Below are 21091 nucleotides of genomic sequence, written 5' to 3'. Positions count from 1 at the left end.
AGGTGTGGCAGGGAGCAATTGTAGGGCCCCCATCCTTTAATGTTTTGGAATTCAATCTAGACCCAGTCACTAAAACAGTCAAAAGCATAACACATGTTTCTCACTACAATACTATGACTGCTCTGGTTTCAAGCAGTGAGCCTCCAGTCCCCCACCTCCTATAGTACATTTCTAGAGAAATCAAACTTCAAGCCTCTCTCTCTGTTTATAGAATTGGAACTCAGCAGTGACTGCTTATCTGTTGTGTTTTGTCTGCTTTCTTATATACGGAGATATTCATCTTGTTTTTTACTATGGCTTTGTCTTTTTAGATAGCAAAAACTTGTATCTTCATTATTGCTACATACTTCTATTCTAGCTAGATGACTGAATTGTGATATCATAACACCATCTTGATTAGTACTCTTTACGCTGTAATTATTATATATCATTATATAAATTCTATCCAGTTGAATATATAAAAATAAAAATTTATATTATTATTTGAAAGAGGTCAAAAGTACTGATGTTTAAAAGTGATTTTTTATCCATCTAGAAAAGAGTATCAACTCCAAAGCTACTTTAACTAATATGATAACCCTATTTACAAATAAAATATGTACTTACATACACACATATTAACAGTTTTCCTATATAGCAGAAATACCCTATTAGAAATTAATTATATAACAAGGCTTCTAACCAGGCAGCCTAAATACAGAGTCTGTTCACTTAATCTTCACACTATATGCCACTACATGATTTATTACTTACATTGACTTGGCCCTAATCACTAAGATAAGAAATTGACTAGTATACCTGAAAGCTTTTTGGAATGTCCATGCTCAAAGGAGCTCTTTCATACATATCCCAAATTCTTTCCCTTCATGATTTCAGTATTTGATTACTGCTCAAACCTTTCCAAAACACTTCTCCCAGGGTGGAGCTAGCCAGATCTTATTTGGCTTCACCTCCAAATTCTGTTTGCTATATTTGCATGTTTTTTCTCATGATATCTCCAGTATCAGAAAGAGGAGGCCCCCATGCCATCTGAGAAAGAGCAAAGAATGTGTGATTTCAGTCTCTTCTGAGACTTCAACTCTACATAGCCAAATTCCTATTACCTTCGTGGCTACGTCCACTCTTTTGTCAAAGGAAAACAAACCTTACCACAGCTCTGCCTGTTTTCTTGTCTGGTTTTGTCTCTTTCTTTTCACAAGGTCTATGTAATCTGTATGATTTTACTAAATGTCTTCCTTTTATTTTTATCAGAGAATCTTTATGGCTTTCCCTCTTCTATATAACAATTGATTTTCCCTCCAAATTCTTTCTCCAAACAACTAATACAGTGAATTGAGTAGGAAAAACTTATTTTATCTTCTCTAGAATCATTTCTATCTCTCACACACACACTCACACACATAAACACACACAAACACAAACACAAATATTCACATTCAAACTTGGGTAGACTGTTGGGAAGGTAGTAAAAAAAAAGGTTGGATATTCATGATTTTGAATAAAATTAATGAGCTCGCTGTGTTATATGACCAAATAAAAATTATGAAAATAGTCCACACAGAAGTAGAGCACTTAGAGTTTTGCAATTCTTAGAGTTTGTTAGACTCTCTGTCTGTGTTAATTTTAGTTCAGAGTACCACAAGATAAGAGAAATGTGAGTTCAAAAGTGAGAATCAGAAGGGTAAATTGTGGCTAACAAGCTTGGAAACATGAAAATATTTGATGGATTTCTTTTTTCATTCTTGTTAGCTGGATAGAAGTAGGAAAAAGGTCTTATGGATAGTAATTATAAAGAGATTGGTTTTTGTTTGGTTTTGATTTAGAGATATTCTCTCTCTTTTTTAACACAGTTGATCAAAATTGGTTGCTACTATAGTACTGTGCTCCTAATAAATAAAACTTTTTAAGAAAATTATGGATTACTATTTACCTTGGATGTTGAAGTGAAGTGAATAAATTATATCTCAAATTAGTCCAATAACAGCAGTCATTGATTATTCTAAATATCCTATTAGACGATTCCAACAAAATAGGATGAAAATGCCTCACTAATGCCACTGGCAAATAACTTTTTAGAAGTAAGTGTGTTCTTCTTTCTACAAGAGACTGTGCTGTAGTTTAGAGGAAAATAAACCGACAACAGAAGTCTAATACTAACCCCAGTATAATTCTAGCTGTAACCTTCCTAAAGACGTTTACAAATCAATTTGGAAGACAAGAACAATGCATTATGTATAAAGCAATTAAATGAAAATGTAGTAATTAAATTGGAAGAAAGATGATGAAGCAGAATATTTTAAAATTGATAAGTGGTAAAACAATAAGTTGAGAATTCAAGAGTGATCATAGTAGGCTAGGCAAGCAGGATATGTGGAAAAACTAGGACTACTGTTTGACCTTGAAATGACCAACAAAGTCATACACTGAATAAGTCATAGATACATACAAAGTCATACATTGAATACCTGAGCTTAAATAGGCCTATAGACTTTTCTTGTATAATTTTCTCTAAAGTAACCTCAATTGTGTGTGCATGCAAATGTATGTTAATGCATAAACATACATAAATTTGTATCTATAAAGAGGTATAATATATTTGCATTAGAAAGAAATTTTGATAGTCTGTAAATGAAACCATAATTTCTGGTAGAAATTCTAAACTTCCTCATAGCGACAAATCTTAGACATTCTTTCTTCTCTTGAGTTGGTCCTGTTTATTTACAGTGGAAGAAATAGGTGTATTCTTTCCAAGTTTTGCACTGCTTCCATTCCCAAACAAATAAGGCAAAATGAACAACAGAAACAACATCAAAGTGAAAAATATCAAAAGAAAATTAACATTGTCTAAAATTGAGCCTGTGCTCAAAGTAGAGTTCGAGTATGGTCCTATATAGATTATGGAACAAAACCGAAAGGAGACTCAGAATTGACCTGCACTTGCCCTTGAACCCTGACAAAGAGCACTCTAAGGAAAGAAAATGACAAGTGAATATAATTCTCAGAATTTACTGATGGAAAAAAAATACTGATACTCTTTAACTTTTGTAGAATAAAATTTTAGAGATACCACAGTCACAGAATAGACACTTAATATTTCTATAAAAACACCATGGCCACCCCTACCACTCTTAGGTACTTGGCTGATAAAGGAAAAAGAAAAAGAGGGAGAGAGACAGTGAGTTTTTTTTCCCCAAATTTAGAAGCAAGGACATTATTCTAGTGAACTAGAAAGATGTCCCCAGCACAAAGGCATTCAAATGCGATTGTTTAGGTCTAATGTGGCCCAACCATGGACTTTCTTTTATTTCTTCTGATTAAGGTCTGTAATACAGACAGGGAATCTGCAGTTTCCAAATGTCCAGATCACCAGTTTTCAATATGAAAGAAACTAATATTTATCCAATACCTATGCTTTACCAGGCACCATTTGGAATATTGTTAAAAAAAAATTCTTCATTTGAAGGTACATTTGACAGATGACCTCTAAATCTCCTTTTAACAATAAATGTATTCAATTCACTGAATTGATGGAGGTAGGGAAAGTTCAGACAGTAAAATCTATACTTAAGTTCTGGGGTACATGAGCAGATCTTGCAGGATTGTTACATAGGTATACACAGACAATAGACTCTAAATGAGGAATTACAAATTCTCTTAAATGTAAGGGAATTGGGTGTTAAGTATAAATATGAGAACTCAATGTCTGCAAAGGAGGTTGAATTTCTTGCTCTGCACCTGCAGCAAATCTCTAAGACTCATATCCTTTGTTTGGAAAATGGGCTAATTTTAGATGGAGAAAGTGAGGGGTTTCACTATTTATTTATGACAAATATTCCACACTCATGATTCTCACTAATCAGAAGTTGTTTGAGATGCTGTCAGACTTGACCAGTCAAAGAACGGAGTCATCTGACTCACCCATTCTGAGAAATCCCCCACGGACAGTATAGGTTTTAAATTGACTATTAAACCTGCCTGTGACCTTGTCAATTTTGGCTAAGTTCATCTGGATGGACACATGGTCCCCACCCATGATGTGGTTGCAGGCGGAACATTTCCATCACATGTGCAGGTCAACAAACTCAGGCTGGATAGTATCAATTATGGTCAATTACTGAGATATGGTGAGAGTTAAATGAGATCATGTAAAATGTGCATGAAAATATCCATAATCTGTGAAGGACTATGCAAGTGTGTATTGTTGTCATTGAATGTTGTTAGCAATAGCATGGCCATTTTTTACTTACAAATAAATATTGCAGTTGGCTTATTACTAACTCTAAGAAAGGTTCAAATTGACATGAACAAATAAAACTTCAGGAAAGAAAACTATAGCTCCACGTGGGTTCTATGTCTGGTATGGTTATATTAGACATTTTAGAACAATTAATTTGGTTTTGTTGTCTCTCTTCTAGGATTTTTAAACATTTATAAATTCTCAGCGCTTTCTATCCAATCTAAACATTTTACAATATCCTGTGGACCTTACTTCTTTAGTAAATTCCCAGAAGGTAATGATTTGCTCCTTTCTGCTCTCCAAGCAGCTTCTGTGTTAGTGCAGAGTTGCAGATCTCCGTTGGTGGTAGGTTCTATTCTGCAGAAACCCCCTAATCCTCTGTTTACCACAACATGAGTCTATTGCCATAGAAATGATAGCTGAGATCCCAGATTCAACACCACTGACTTCACAGCAGGGCCTGGTAAGAAGAGACTCTAAGCTACAAGCGGGGAACGCAGTGTATGAGAATAGTAGGCACTCTGTGGCCCTGAAAGAAAGTGTAATTGTCAACATTAGAATAAAAATTCATGAAAGAGCTACATTGTTAGATATGCTGTAGTTTATTTTCTGTATAATACTGCCTGGCTAAAAGTAATCACTCGAAATCTTATGTCATTTAATAGTTTGCTTTCAAAAGGCCGGCAGTTTCCCTTGATTGCATTTGTTTCTTATTGAAATAAGAAACAAGCAGCTTCTAATTAATCTTGTTGCACAATTGATGTTTCTGTGGTCAAAGATTTCCCTTTTCATGATGTGTTGTTTTGTTTGCGTGTTTATTGTGTGTGTTTGTTTTGTCTTGTTTTTATTAACAGAAGAAAGGGAACCTGAACAAGATACTAAAGGTATTTTTTTTTCTTTCTGCATGGCTTCTTTTTAAATTCGTGGATCTTTTCAATTGTTTATTTTTGCTGACCTTATAAACAGCTCTAAGTGCCATTTTTTAAAGAAATAACAATGTATGGGGAATATTAAGTCACAGCACTTAATCATGTTATTAGATAGGCTTCTTTATATATAATATGCTTACTGACCCTTTGCATTTCTTAAGGAAGATTGAGTCAGAAGAAATGTTTCAATTTGGTGTCTTTGGAAACGCAAACAAAATGAATAAAATAAATCAACATGAAAGTATAAATCCCAGATAAATTGGAAGAGAAAGCTATGCTTTGACTAAAAGACTTCATTCTTGGGTAGAGGGTTTTACAGGTTTTGGAGAAATCTTAGAATGTGAAGGTGCCAGCTTAGGTTTTTATTGGGATGATTTCAACAAGCTGAGGCATATTGTGCAATTGCGCCATATCAATAAAAATTAAGTTATTTTCATTGCACACAGACATATATACATAGTAGAATATGTTTAGAGGAAAAGAGCTGGAAATTAAATTTGTTTGGGGAAAGCTCTACTATAGAACTACAGTTTTCTGTCAAAAAAAAAAAGTACCTTGCATTCTGATTAAGCGCCAAACTTTGTGCTTTTCTAACCTAAAATTTGATATTTGGAGGATGAAAGTCATGAGTTCTCATGTAATAGAGTTGACTGTAGGAATTAATCCTAAACTGGTATTATTTAAAACAGTATCTCCTTATCTTAGTATCTCGTATAAAGTACTGAAAATGTTTTCTTATTTTTAAATATCAGGTTGCTTACAACTAAATGCAGGTAAAAATGCATTTTACCTGGTCCTATGCAATTTTTTGCCTTAATTTATTCCTCTCAGTCATTGCTGGTTTGAATCATGTAACCTAAAAAGCCCCATCAAGGGAAGCTAGAAAATAACAAAAGAGCAAGGGAAAAGAAAATCCATGGGAGCTCATTGTGTCTTTGGAAATAACTGCTCAGAAATAGAAATTGATAAAAGACTTAAGTATTCCTCTGGCATTGCTCCCTTACCAAGAAAAGAGAGGTAGTTCATCTCCAGCCAAACCGCTCATTTATTTCAGGACTTAACATGGATGCCCTGTCCCTTGGGGTTTTTATTGCACTCCAGTACAATTTAAGAGTGAATAGTGCCTTTATCTTTTCACTATGTATTACTCTGTGAGATGACAACCAATAATAAAATTGATTCTGTATCTGAAAGTGCTTTGAAATAAGGAGAGAATATAACATGGTTATGTTACAAAAGATTTTGGAACTGCTGGCTTCTTGAGCCCAATTTTGAATACAGGATTCCCCACTTGCAGTGAACCCTGCAAGTCTGTCCAAGATAAATTAAAGCTCCAAACTCATGAATAGATGCCATGAGAGAAAACCCAGAGATAAATATATGACCTGTGTCTGTTTTCCACGTTGCAGATGAACTTGCTGGCCCACAGGAAAGCAAGTGGTTTAGGGCTCACAGTGAGTTGGAGAAAGATGGATAAAACTATGTACAGAAAGGGGGGCTTGATGATTTTTTTTGGTTTAAAAATCCATATCAAAACAGCTATAAATGTTTTCCAACTTATTAAATAATTTAATGTTCCTTCTATTAAGCAGTTTAATTGTTTATGTAACAAAACACTTTTATATTCTTTCATGCAAATAAAACACAAAATAGGGTATTCTATACCCATTTTATTTGATGAGAAACATGTCATATAACTTAAGTCAATGACCTAGAATGCATTTTCAGCTGTGACTACCACTGAAATAATGGGATTTACTGCTGACCTATGTCCAAGTTTGTTATTGCAGGTGTATTATTATTCATGGAGGTTAATACGGCATTTATTTTTAATTGCAACTGGCTTTATTGTTTTTGATGCTTGAAAAACATGTCAAAATTTCCTGCATCACATTTTTACCTTTCAGATTTGAAAATGATAAATTTGAGTATTATGCAATTGCTCAGATAGAGCTGGGTAAAAATATATCAACTTTATTGCTGATAAGGCTGGAGTGAAAAATAAAGATTTCTATTCCATGTGAGAATTAGACTAACATAACTTCTGTTTCCTCATCCTCCTCCTCCCTATCCCACTCTTTCCCCTTTCACTCCTAGTTGTAGGATGAAGAGACCCTGACCTGTGGACTTACTTACCACACATCAACCTTATATCCTTCTTAGATGCAAGAGAGCTGGGAGACAGCTTAGAATAGGGCTTAGATACACATAACATATCCAAGTCCCTTCCCCCAGCCTTACTGGAGAAGTCATTATGTTCATTCATTTATTTATTCATTCACTTAGCAAACATTTACTGAGAGCCAACCATATATATATATATATCATGCAGGGTTCTAGAAATAGAGATAGATATGTAGATAGATATACAGATTATATCAGTCGGCCCGTATTAATAAGCAAAGCAAATCTTGCCCTTGTGACGCTTACATTCTAGAGGGGAGAGACAGACAAAAAACAAAAACAAGCAAACGAATAAATCAGTAATTACCAAATGATTCAGATAGTAGTAAGTGTTATGATAAAATATAAACAAGGGTAAGGGGAATGGGAATGAGAAAGTACTATGATAAGGAAACGTTTGAGTGGACCCACAAGAGACATCTGCTATCTCCTTTGAGAAGGGAGGAAGACTGGGAGGAAGGGTGAAAACTAACTTTTGATACTGAAAAAAAGGGGTTGAGTTTTTATTTTATCATCTGGAGAGAATGTGAGTGTGCAGGAGAAAGCAGCTTCCTTTTAATCCCTGGCCTTTTTGTCCTCTTAACTTAACCCACTGCACTGAACAAAACCCATGGCCAAAGTATATCTGCCCCCTTGAGAAAGAAGTTTATCAGCAGTCTCACATTCAGGAAGCTACCTATAAAATGTCAGTAGTACGCCTGTACTCTCCTGTGCTCCATTGGAGCCCCCAGAAAGTTCCCATGGAGGGCAGAGTAGTACATTAATTAAATTAATTCCAAAGTCACATTGAATCACTCTGTTTTATTTACCATCCCACATTATGCTTGGTTGCATTGTGCAATGTGGATAATCAGAGGTTTTGCAATAAGACCAAATGATATTCCAAATAATATTATAACAGCCAAAAGAAAAAAAAACTGCTGTAAATTAAGACAAAATAAAACCTTTCTGATTACTATATTTCCAGGAAGAATTTAAAGACCCCAAATTAAAACTCTTGGCTTTATAAATTAAAGCAGCAAAACATAATCGAAATTGTATTATTCTCCAATTTTTTATTCTGCTCCTCTTCAGCCAGAAGGCTTTCATTCAAAAAGCCTTTTTGATTCTGAAAGTTCAAGGGTATAGTCAATGTTACTAGAACATTTTTCTAGCACTATTTTCCAAATCTCTCAAAGATCTTGCTTGTTTCAGATTCCCAGGGGCAATGGGACCTATAAGATGGTCATGCAGTAGTCCCACACTCAAAAACTTTAGGAAACACAAGCATAGCCCCAACCCCTGCAAGAGTTACTTTAGCCAGATGATGCACACGGGCGCTATGTCTCTGTTACTGCAACTAGAAAATATTAGACGAGTACCTGGATGCACCCTTGCTAGGATGCCTGTCAGTGTTAGCTGTCAAGTGTGACTTTAGACTAAGTTGGGAGAATAAGAATCCAAGCAGGGCCACACATTGCATTTAGGTTATATGTCTCTTAAGTCTCTTTCAATCTATAATAGATCACTCTTCCTTTCGTATCCCCTAATGCTAATAATTTTCCCTGTTAAATGTCTGGGTTTGATTGAATTGCATCTCCATAGTGTTCTTTGAAATGTTACTTAACCCTTTAATTTTTGTAGATTGTTAATTAGACCCCAGGACTTAAAATCAGGCTCAATTTTGGTTTTGGGGGAGAGATTCAGGTCCATTTTAAACATTTCATAGCATTCTTTTTTATTTTTTTGTAATCTCTTTTTGCCTTGAAGACAGCATCTTCTTTGTATTTCTTTTCTCCTGGCTTTTGGGCCCCACATTTGTATATCTAAAATATCAATATCCAAAGATAGGAAGTCAAATTAACTTAAATGCACAAAAAGTCCCCATGTGTCAAACAAATCAAATATTCCTTAATCTCTTTAAATTGTGCAATGCTTTTTAAGAGGTATTCAACAATCAAACCAACTTGTGACACTGCTCTGGACCTGTTCTATCATTGTCCTGCATATCTCCTTATCTAGCACATGTAGTCTCCCCATACTTTAGTTTAGAATCCAGTCTTCACAAATTTCAATTAACTAGAACTCAGCTTCAAAGCATTGTGTTAATTGGGGCGTCATACTCTAATATTATGTTCTGTGTTTAAGTCCTAGAAATCAAAAGCTAGGAGCATAAAATACATTTACAGTATAACAGGCCATCCAAAAGATTCCATAATAGTTTAAACAAATACTGAGTTTGAAGTCAGAAGACCTGAGCCCAGGTTTCTCACTCATCACTCTTGTTACCTTGGGAAACCAACTTACTTAAATTCACAAAGATTTGGTTTCCACATCTATAAAATAAGAGCAAGAATCTAGCTGATCTCTGAAGTCTCTTCCAAGTTTAATGATTCTGTGAATCTAAGTATCCTTCAATTTATAATGCACTGTGAGTCTCAATCCCACTCTTTAAAGGTAAAATTTCTTCCTACATCAAAATAACTTCCTCTTAATCAGTGGGATTCAAGGTCTGAAAGGAATATAAATTACTCATTCTCCTGCCTATACTTTATCTAAAATATCCTCTTTTTTTGCTCAATATATCATCTGAAAAGTTTGACACAATTTTTCTGCCCTCCCATTGTGATACAGTTGAGGGTGTAAAGCATAATTATTTGATTAATTCAATAAAACACTAGTCTATGCTTGCTCTGGTCAGGAACCCTGCCTGAAACAATACAGCCATCAACAAAGTAGGCAAGGCTTTTGGCTTCAAACAATCTAACAAGAAAGGGGAATAACAGACAAGTAAAAATAAATAAGGTAATTTCAGATAGTTGTAAAGTCTGTAAAGACAATAATGTAGGCTGATGAAAAGTGAATAGGGGGAGAATTACACTTGATGTTGGGTGATTAAGGAGAAGCTTTCTGAGAAAATGTCACTTAAACAGAGACTTGAATGATCCAAGGAACCCACTATGTCAGGATCTGAGGGATCAGTGGTCTAGGCAAAGGAAGAACAAGGGCAAGTTTCTTATGTTAGGAATAAGTCAGTGTGTCCTTGAGCAGTGAGAAATGTAGAGTTATAACATAAAGGGCTTGCAGGCTCGGCCATGGCATTTGGCATTATCCTTAAAAGAGAGCAAACACTGAAGGATTGCACACAGGGGAACATGGTCTAATTTGCATTTTTAAAAGATCACTCTAGCTTGATCACTTCCTACAGAAGCAACACTCACAACTTCTGTCTTCCTAACAGTTTTTGCCAGGATCCTGCGGGCTCCTGAATCCCACAATGTCACCTTTGGCTCCTTTGTGACCCTGCACTGTACAGCAACAGGCATTCCTGTCCCCACCATCACCTGGATTGAAAACGGAAATGCTGTGAGTGTCATGTGTGTGGGGACTTGTCTGGGGAAGACCCTCCGGTGGTGAATTGGAGGATAGACCATATACTTGTAGTTACCCAGATTTCTGTCATTGGTCTCACCTACACCACTTTTCAAAGCCTCCCAGTATCTTTGTCCTAGAAGCCATTGCCATAGAAATCAAACTCCAAGAGTTTGCTTCTTGTATCGTGAAGACTACTCAAAAACCAAATTCTTTCTCTGTGTCTTTGTGTAAATGGGAAGTGGTAATAATACCTTCCCATATAAGTAAAATAATTTTCATAAAACTCATCAGTGAAAGATTAGTTCCCTGCTAGAAGCTACTTTGATGAAAAGTAATTCAGAATTAGAATTCATGTTAGTTCAACATTCTTTTCATTATTTTTAATAGTGGTAATAATAACTGATTTATATTAAGTAGTTACTTTCAGCAAGGCCCTATTTCAAGCACTTTACCTACATACATTCATTCATGTATTCATTCTACAAGTGTGTATTGAGCTTCTGAACATCTAACACTATTCCAGGCCTTGTGGATACAGGAGTAAACAAAACAGGCCAAGTTCTCTGCCCTCAAAGAGCTTACCTTCTCATGGGGAAAGACAGGTAAATATGTGTTGTATGTGTATGGCATCAAATGCTATGGAGAAAAATGAAGCAGGAAAAGGAGACAGAAAGTTCAACCTTAGGAGAAATTAGAACTCTCCTACACTATTCATGGGAATGTGAATTACTACAGTCACCATGGAAAACAGTATAGATGTTACTCAGAAAACTAAAAATAGAATTGCCATATGATCCAGCAATCTCACTACTGGATGGATATACAGCCCAAAGAAAGAAAATCAGTATATCTAAGAGGTATCTGCACTCCCATTTTTATTGTAGCATTATTCACAATAACCAAGATATAGAATCAACCTAAGTATCCATCAGTGGATGAATGGATAAAGAAAATGTGGTACATATACACAATGAAATATTACTCATCCATAAGAAGAATAAAATCCTGTTATTTGCAACAACATGGATGGAACTGCAGGACATTTATGTTAAGTGAAATAAGCCAGACACAGAAAGACAAGCATTTCATGTTCTCGCTCATATGTGGGAGCTAAAAACAAATTGACCTCACAGAGATAGAGAGTAAAATTATGGGTACTAGAGGCAGTGGGGAAGGAAGGTTGATTAATGGGTACATACCTATAATTAGAAGGGATAATATCAAGTGCTTGGTAGCTGTATTAGTTGGTTGTCGCATCACGACAAAGAAATACCTGAGAATGGGTAATTTCTAAAGAAAAAAGTTCCAAGAGTTCTTCCATTACTTTGCTGACTTCCTTCAAGCTGGTTCCTACTTACAGCCCCTGCTATCTGAACCTCGAAATTTTCCATGAATTTATAGACAAAATGTAACCATCTTCTCTCAGTAAACCTCTTCTTTTGTGCTAGGTTTCACTTCTTGTGTCTGTTTTCCCACTGATTCATGTTTATTTTGTGTTGTTTCCTTGTATGCCTAGTTATCTTTGTTTACCTGCTATGCACTATAGGTTTCAGCTACTTACTTGATGTTAATTTTTCTATCTATCCAGTCACCTCTCTGTATCTTCCAGAAATTGCTGAAAATGTCTGATCCTTTGATCATACCATCTTTCTATACATTTATTTTTCTTAATTTTATGTTTGATTTATCTTTTAGGATTTTGGGTCCATAAACAAGAGTTAAACATGTGAGCTAAGATTATTATTACTGTAACTCAGCTGCTGAATGAACAGGACTTGCACGTAACACAATCTTACTTTCTTTGTCATTTTATTCAGCAGAGCAAAGTCTTTTGCCACTATTTAAGCCTACCTTAAGGAGGATCTGTGATTTTTCTGGTTACTATTAGTTGATTTTAAATCATTAACATCCCAACTTAGTCATTTAAGTGTCTAGTCCCAAGTAATAACCAAAGCATCCAATGGCATTCACAGTTCCTCCCTTCTCCGGGATATTGCAGTTTAACTTTCACATAAAAAAATTACAGTTGGCTTCTTAGCTCATGCTCACTCATTCTTCCCCCATTTCCTAGCTGCTATTTATGACCCCAGAAGGACTGGGTGGGAGGTAGGGAGAAGGAATAACTGGTGCAGGAGAGCTCTAACTCAACTGACACACTTGTAAGTTGGCTTTATACCCTCTGTGCCTGCCAGATATTTAAAACTGACTCTCACCCTCATAGACACATTCATGATTCTTCAGAAATCAGGGAACATTTAAGATGACCCCAGTGATGCATTTTCCTCAGGCTAGCCACCTTTGACCACATTAGCAAGCCCCCAATTTGTTCATTGATGCCAAGTTTATGTTGGGGTCTAGTCAGTCCCCCAAAAAGTCATCTTGGGAGGACTGAAAATGACTTCCAATCAGATTTTCTATAAAACCTTTTTACTGACAAACTCGAAGCCCAGATATTAGTGGTACCATTTGGAGATCAAAGAAGTGTCCCAAATAGGGACATCATCCCAAATTGTGTTTAATGCAAGCATCGCAACAAGAATATGGGGGACTTCTTTTTAAAGTAGGTGAAAACTTATGGTATAATTCAAATGATATTAAGCATAATTTCTACCCAATCCAAGGCACTTTCTTTCATGGACTTGAACTATTTCATATCTTCGTGACTTTCTTTTCTCCAGGATTATATTAGTATGTTAGGGCTGCCATAACAGAATATCACAGAAAATTTCTGTGTCTTAAACAACAGAAATTTTTTTTTCTTATGGTTCTAAAGGCTGGAAGTCCAAGGTCAAGGTGCTGTCAGGGTTGGTTTCTGGTAAGGCCTCTCTTCCTGGCTTGTAGGTGGCTTCACATGGTTACTTCCCTGTATCCTCACATGGCTTTCTTTCCTTGTGTGCGCACTTCTGGTGTCTCTGTGCCTACAATGATGAGCACCAAAAATCCCAGAGGATTTTTTCATAACACAGTTCTTATTCCTAAATTGTTTTTATTCCTCTCTTTTGTAGGCCATTGCAAAGTTTCTTCTAAATTAAATAACAGTGACTAAAACTAAGGTAAATACCCTGGAGCAAAACAAACAATAAAAAACCGCCTTAAAGCAGGAAGTTATCCTGTCATTAGGGCTTGGCATACTGTAGGCTTTAGAAGCATTTCGCAGCATGAAAGAATGGTAACCCTGAGGCATCTCCATGTAATAAGTTAATTTGTATACTGCTTTTAAATAAAGTTAAACAACTTACAGTTTCAGAAAGATAGAAGGGAAGAGAGTTCAGAAGACTGAGAGTGAAGTTTCCCAGACCTGTAACCTCATTCAAAGCATCTCGACGTGGATCACCTCGAGAACATTATGTTAAGTGAAATAAGCCAGATACAGAAGGCAAATACCAAATGATCTCACTTGTATGTGGAATCTAAGAGTTGAACTCATAGAAGCACAGACTAGAATGGTGGCTGTCAGGGATGGGAGGATGGGGAGATGATCATCAAAGGATATAGAGTTTCAGTCACGTGAGATGAATAAGTACTGGAGATGTAATGTACCATATAGTGACTACAGTTAACAACACTGTATTGCACACTCGAAATTTGCTAAGAGGGTAGATCCTAAGTGTTCTCACCACATACACACAAAGGTAACCATGTGAGGTGATAGTTCACTATCTTGATTGCAGTGATTATTTCACAATATATGTGTATATCAAAACAGCACCTTGTTCACCTTAAATATATACAATTTCTATTTGTGAGTTACACCACCGATAAGCTTAAAAAATTAAAAGTCTAATTTTGTTTTTTGAAAAAAGGAATCTCAAAAAATAATGCTTTCCTCTATACTTGTACTTGGCCCCACCCTTGTCCCTGTAAAGCAGGGTGCCCTAAGAAGATTGACTGGCTGCAGCCCGAAAGGTGAGAACCAGGACATAAGACAAGAAAGGGAAGAGGGGAAGGCAGGGAGGGACATGGAGAACAAAATGTGTCAATGTGTGAAATTTTAGTTGGATGTCGTAAAACGGGGAAAGTGCCAAAATCTATGGCTACCCCAATAACAAAGAATGTCTTACGGCAATGGCACCCTCCAAAACATATAATTCATTTATTATTGTCATTCTCACTATCATTTTCACTGAAGTTTCTTTACTGTTACTTGAACAAAATCAATTTTCTCATAATTTGTTAATAAAATTGTTTCATTTTATTTGTCTATCCTACATCCTTTCAAATATAGTACATAAACAAATGAATGTGCTTTTCCAGCTTGTAACTTGAGGCAGGGTAGAATGAGAATTAGATGGAGAGTTGGAAGACTTAGCTTGCAAATGCCTCTTTTTAGCTAATATGATTTGGGGGTCCATTTACTACTCAGACACTGATTTTCTCATATCTGCGCTAACACAGATGTCAGGTAGCTATCAACATGATCTCTAATGTGACAACAGGGCTAATGTTCTCTGATTTTGTCCAGTTACAATAAAGCAACTTGGAGTCTCTGCTCTTCTTTACCTCTCAAAGTACATTTCAAGTGTTATTTAAAATTTGAATATTATTTGTCAGTGTGTTTTGTGGCTCTTGTATGGAAATTGTTACAGTTGTCTTAAGCCTCTCAAAAGAGTATAAAGACAGCCTAAGAAAATTGGGAGACTGACAATATAACCTCACTAATTTGTCTATGTAAAAATAGTAATAAAGAAAATGGAAAGGTATACACTTTAAATTTTTAGTATTTTCAAAAGACTCATATGAAGTTAGAAGTGGAAGATGAATGATTATTCTCTGTTGAAGTTCAGGAATAATAAGAGTAGGATAGTTTAAGATCGTTTCGGTCTTATTGAGACCCCCAACTTGTAAGTTGGGGTCATTTCACAAAAAAGAAATGAAAGGCAAAATAAATTTATCACCTCAAATTCTAAAACGAGAACAAAACAAACTAAGTGACTTCCATCCAGGAAGAAAGCAAAGTGCATCTGCAGTCCTTATGGTCAGAGAGTGTGCGTTGCTCTTAGAGCCAAGTTTAGTTCTTGGTAATTCTACCCAAGTCTGAAAGGAAATCAAGACGACTGTCCACATTGACGCAAATCACAGGACACGGAGGCAATGTTAGGCATTTGATGTTGTAAAAGTAGCAAACCGGAAAGCCCACGGAGGAGAACACAGAGAATCCTATAGTCCTGATATCATTTTTGGTGGACTGAACAAAGACAAATGCAGAGCTGGGAGATACTTGGCACAGAATAAAACAGAGTTTGAACTGTGGCTCTTCCCTCACTACAAGTTAGTAAACTAATGCCGTAGCATGCTACTAAGTACAATGGGTACTCTGAAAGAGGTGACTGTTCCCTTTCTCCCCCTCTGTGAACCTACTAGTAAACCAAAACCCTGAACAGTTAGAGTCAAAGAGCAAGAGAAAGTCCAGCAACACGCCCCACAAGGATTAGAAAATATATTGCTTTCCTCCTATGGAAATGCCATGCATTTTTGTGGAAATCTGCATTCAAAGATGAACTTCAGAGTGAATGGTAATATTCCTTTTGTTTTACAGTCTTGGAAATAGTTTGGCATGGATAGAGCAGAGCTTACTTTATAAAAAGAAAATTCTTTGTATTTTTATAAGTATATTTATTTAAAGTTATACCAATAATATCTCTGTTATTTTGGCATACAACTAAAAAATATAGAAAAATTTCATGTCCCTCTTGCTTTGTCCAATAAACATGATTTCTAAAATATTTTAGAAGTTGAATAATTTTAACTTATTAGAATTTTATAAAATAAATAGCCAAATCACCTAGGTTGAGATTGTGTTTTTAAATTTTCTTAAAGGGAGGCATATCTATATTTAGACATATTTTTAAGAGGCTAGTTTTGGTTAAAAATACATGACCCATGAAGTCCTTTTATCTTACGAGCTGAGTAAACCAAAATAATTACATGTAATAAGTCTTATGTGGAATAATTCAGCAGACTGTTTGAAAGAGCCTAATATTTATGGCTACGTTAATCAGAAAATCAATGGAAATGTCTCTCGGTTTATTATCCCTTTTTCTATGATTCATAAACAGACATTATTACAACTGCATAAATATGAACCCTACTAGGCCATATTCTAACAGTTCCTCAAGTATTCCCAGCCAGTTGGAACTATTTGCAAGACAGAGCCCTTGAGACCAGAATACCTTTCAGAGGTCTTCCTTTGCTAAGGTCAAATCATAAAATTACCAGATTATCCATAGCTGGGGGTAGATTCTCTCAAGATGGCATTATTAATGTATTAATGCTATGTTAAGAAGTACTCTACAGGTCTATAACTGCTCTATCAACTTCAAAGAGTTTTTACACACATTATGTCAGGTATAAATTATTATGCCTATTTAACAGAGCTTCCTATAGTACCGCCTCTTTTTAGAAAAAAAGATGTTTTATTTTGATTTTTATTATATATAAGGGGTAAAACATGATGTTTAGATAACATATACAATGAAACGATTACTGCAGTCAAGCAAATTAACAGATACATCTCCTCAACATAGTTACTGCTAACTCAGAAAGACAGAACATCACACCCAGAGCAGAGAGCTGTTTCTCTAGCTCCCTCAGGTTGATATGCCTGAGTGACTTAGAGAACATCATGTATTTCCTGTAACTACCAAACATAGTCACCTCAATTAAGTACTCTGTTTTCTTTAAGCATACCTTGGTAAAAGCTCACAGTATTAATCCAGACTCACCCCTATGATCTTTTAAAACTGAGGAACGATAAAAGATAAATGGAGGGCAGAGGGAATTGTTTTTATTTTCAGATCATCAAAAATACTAAACTGTTGATCAGAACGATCCATGAAGAAAGAAAAACAAATTCAAACTATGACTAACAGGGCCTGCTGTGCATGAGTCACAAACTGAATCAAGCAAGGCCTCTGAAAGCAGGGGGAAAGTATTCAGGAGCCACTTCGTACTCAAGCATGAACCTCCTAATATGTTGGTCTCTTTGCTGAACTATTTCAACACCTGGATGAAATCCAGGAGAAGAGAGTTCAGGCAGTTTAAAAACTGCTTCTCTTTCCTGCTTAAGGATGTTTTCAGTGATCTTGAGGAGGTGTTTAAGAATGACTTTCTTAGGTGTGAACATGAAAACAGTGGAACTTAGGGCAACATTTGGGGAGATTCCTTGCTTCAAAGTTGTCTCTAAGGCATTGCACATTCCTGCTTCTTGTAGAAGGGAACCATCTTTGCAAAGAATTTTCAAACTGTTCTTCTTTCACTTACATAAACTGGAAAAAGATATTTATATACAAAATATAAAATACAAAATAACAAAGTCTGTCGATTGAGCGTAGAGGCTTGGGGTCTTCAGCTTTTTTCTCATTGTTGCTTTGTATTAAAATTCAGGGGAGTCCAAATATTTTCAGTCCCTTTAATCTAACTCGGATACTCATATAACAAAACATTGCACTTCTGATAAATATGATAATGATGAATTCAGTTTGAATTCCCAGCTGAGTGCTTGTCTCTTAAAAATATTTTTCTCTCCACTTTGTTAATTTCTCATAGAGCCTAGGCTGCTTATCTGGGGAAAATGCCACGATACTTGATCTGACCTGGAAAGATTCCCCAGTTAAGGTAAATTGATAATCACATAAGCCAGTTTTTATCATAAGAACTGAGACTATTCATGAAGGTAAAGAATAAAAAGACAAGCTAGTTGGACAACAACACAGTGCTTGGTGCCAGAGGTAGCCAGCCACCTGGCAACTAGGAAGGAAGTCTGACTTACCTCAGGGCTTTCTTCTTCCTGACTAGTCAAACTGTGAAAATCCTCATGCAATACAATAAAATAATTGGCTCCAAAATGTCTCATTCTCAGCCTCATTCCCTGATACTGGACAGAGGAATCTCCTTCAGCCAAGAAGCCAAGTTCAGGCCACTATGGGACCCACCTCCACTCCTTTAAGTTAAAGTCAAGGCATACCACAGCTGATTCCTTAATTGTAATTTCACTCCAATTTCCCTGAAATTGGCATCATCTTTCCCTCATACAAGTAGTGTTAATTAAAGATTAGTTATTGAAAATGTGGTAGTGTGCTCAAGAAAACAGTGGGGAAAAAAAGCACCGTTTTATAAAATGCCACCACTTTAACAATGACATTTGTCAGACATGTATTTTGTTCATGGTTGGTTGATTTGTTAAGGTAATTGTTACCCTTCTTGTTTTCTAAGGACTTTCATTTGTTCTCTCTTCTAGGACTAGGGAAGGCACTGTAACAAAATAACTAAAAGCATAGGCTTTGGTGTTAGACACACTAGGATGCAAATTCTAACTATGCAACCTTGTAAAATGTGCTGGGCAGCTATCTTTCCTATAGAGTTGGAGTAATGTTGACTAATATATATGCATTTATATAAATTCAGCTGTTAATTGGGTGCCAGTATTGCAGTGATATCTTGGCTTTTTAAGGACATTTGATTTTCTGGTTTAAGTAGTACCTCCTGCATGAACTTCCTAACATGTTGGTCTCTTTGCTAAACTATTTCAATTCCTAGATGAAGTCCAGGAGAAGAGACGTCAGGTAATTTAAAAACGGCTTCTCTTTCCTACTAAGGATGTTTTCAGTGACCTTGAGGTATTATGTATGTATTATGTATGTCATGCCTCAGAGACAGACTTGGCTTCACAAACATTTTTCTTGATAACCATCCACTTATCTGACATGCATTTATGGAGAACTGAACAGGAGTTATGAAAATAAGTCCGTAAGTGTGCAACCTCTCATATTTAACTGTCATCTGCAGGACATTGAGGACATACATCGGAGGATCCACACTGTATATTATTCATACCTTGTATTGGTTATCTATGGCTGTATCACACACCAGCCCAAAGCTTAGCAACTTAAACCAATAACTATCAGTGCTGACAAGTCTGTAGTTCAACCGGGTGGTTTTGCTGCTTTCGTTTTGCTGCTGAGCAGGACTGCCTGATCTTGGCTGGTCAAGTTCCTGCGATTGGCAGGTGAAAGGGTGCTAGTTGGTTCAGAATAGCCTTACGCGTACCTCAGACAGCTGTGGTTGGTTCCCACCTGGGGCAGTGGGGACAAACAGGCCATGTGTGTTTCATCTTCTAGCATACTGGCTCTTGGTTATTCATAGGTGGCTCCAGATTCCATAAACAAGAGAGCCAGCCACAATGTGCAAGAACTTTAGTTTCTGCTCATTCATTCCAAAATGCATCACAAGGCTAATCTAAATTCAAGTTATGGAGAAAAATGCTACTTCTTGAGGGAAGAGCTACAAAGTCATATTGCAAGGGCATGGGCATAGGGAAGGCAATTTTTTGGCTATTTTTGCAGTGCACCACATGCACTTGATTATAATCTTAATGCTTCTCCCTTCAAATCTATTGACACGGTAGAGTAAGAAATCCTTGACTGAGTTCTATCTTTTATTTTCCTTTACTACATCAGGTTTCTTCTGGGTCCATTCAAGAGAGTGTGAAAGACCGGGTGATTGACTCAAGACTGCAGCTGTTTATCACCAAGCCAGGACTCTACACATGTATAGCTACCAATAAGCATGGAGAGAAGTTCAGTACTTCCAAGGCTGCCGCCACCATCAGCATAGCAGGTAGGATGCCCCTTCACGTCTGCATTATTTCAGGAGAGGGGAGAGTTGATACTATTCTACAGTATCCAGCACTGGAGAAAATCTCCCTTTTATCTCTTATTTCAGTTGCGTTTGATCTATTTCCTCCTCTGTGGGGATACTCTAGAGATGACCTAGATATGGATTTCAGCAGATTTGCTGCCTGAAAAACTAAATCCTCAAATACCTGCCCAAGTGATAAGTAACAGCTTCCAGGAGCTTCCTTCTTCCTTCCTTTCTTTTCTTTTATCTTATTTTTTTTCTTTTCTCCATTTCTCTTTCCTCCCTCCTTTCCTCATTTCCTCCCTCCCTCCTCTTCCTCCCTCCCTCTCTCCCTTCCTTCCTCACTCCCTCCCTCCTTTCCTTGTTTGCTCCTTTTCTGCCTCCCTCCCTTCCTCCCTCCATCCCTCCCTCCCTTCCTTCCTCCCTCTTTCCTTTCCTCCCTCCCTCTTTTCCTTTTCTTTCTTTAATTTCCTTTCCTTTTCCCCACTCCTCATTCCCTCTCTGGGTTGATCAAACTTTCCAAGGCTCCCATGGAGAAAGTTGGCAGACATTCAGCATGCTTGTGCCAATTTCTGCATGGCTATTTCTTGTGGGCATTTTTTTACCTACAAGCATGATCCTTGTGGTCTTTCCCTTTCCTGCCTCAGGCAAGCCACAGCAGGACTTACAGGTGTTTTCAAGAGAAAGGCTGATACACGGATTTCTAGGATATATGTGTTGAGTTCTAAAGGTTTATTTTTAAAATGTAAAT

At 36.5% G+C, this 21091-nt stretch overlaps 1 protein-coding gene and 1 long non-coding RNA gene across 3 annotated transcripts in view; one reads left to right on the top strand and one right to left on the bottom strand.

The window, feature by feature from the left end:
• Positions 1 to 21091, bottom strand: part of LOC135276047 (uncharacterized) — a 142493-nt gene that overhangs the window by 60685 nt on the left and 60717 nt on the right. The window lies entirely within an intron of this gene.
• The window catches only part of MUSK (muscle associated receptor tyrosine kinase), a 127708-nt gene that overhangs the window by 54365 nt on the left and 52252 nt on the right, over positions 1 to 21091 (top strand). Inside the window, exons 6-8 of one of the 2 annotated variants that reach the window (XM_064379002.1) lie at positions 5092 to 5121; positions 10571 to 10695; positions 20160 to 20319. In XM_064379002.1, the coding sequence (XP_064235072.1) occupies positions 5092 to 5121; positions 10571 to 10695; positions 20160 to 20319 (315 nt within the window). The remainder of the gene's footprint in view (positions 1 to 5091; positions 5122 to 10570; positions 10696 to 20159; positions 20320 to 21091) is intronic. The other variant, XM_064379005.1, reaches the window with a different exon arrangement.

The sequence above is a fragment of the Aotus nancymaae genome, unplaced genomic scaffold (assembly GCF_030222135.1).
Source record: "Aotus nancymaae isolate 86718 unplaced genomic scaffold, 86718_ANA_hifiasm-v0.15.2.pri h1tg000003l, whole genome shotgun sequence".
NCBI lineage: Eukaryota > Metazoa > Chordata > Mammalia > Primates > Aotidae > Aotus > Aotus nancymaae.
Note: the sequence above shows the minus strand (reverse complement) of the source record. Positions and strands in the feature narration are given on the sequence as shown.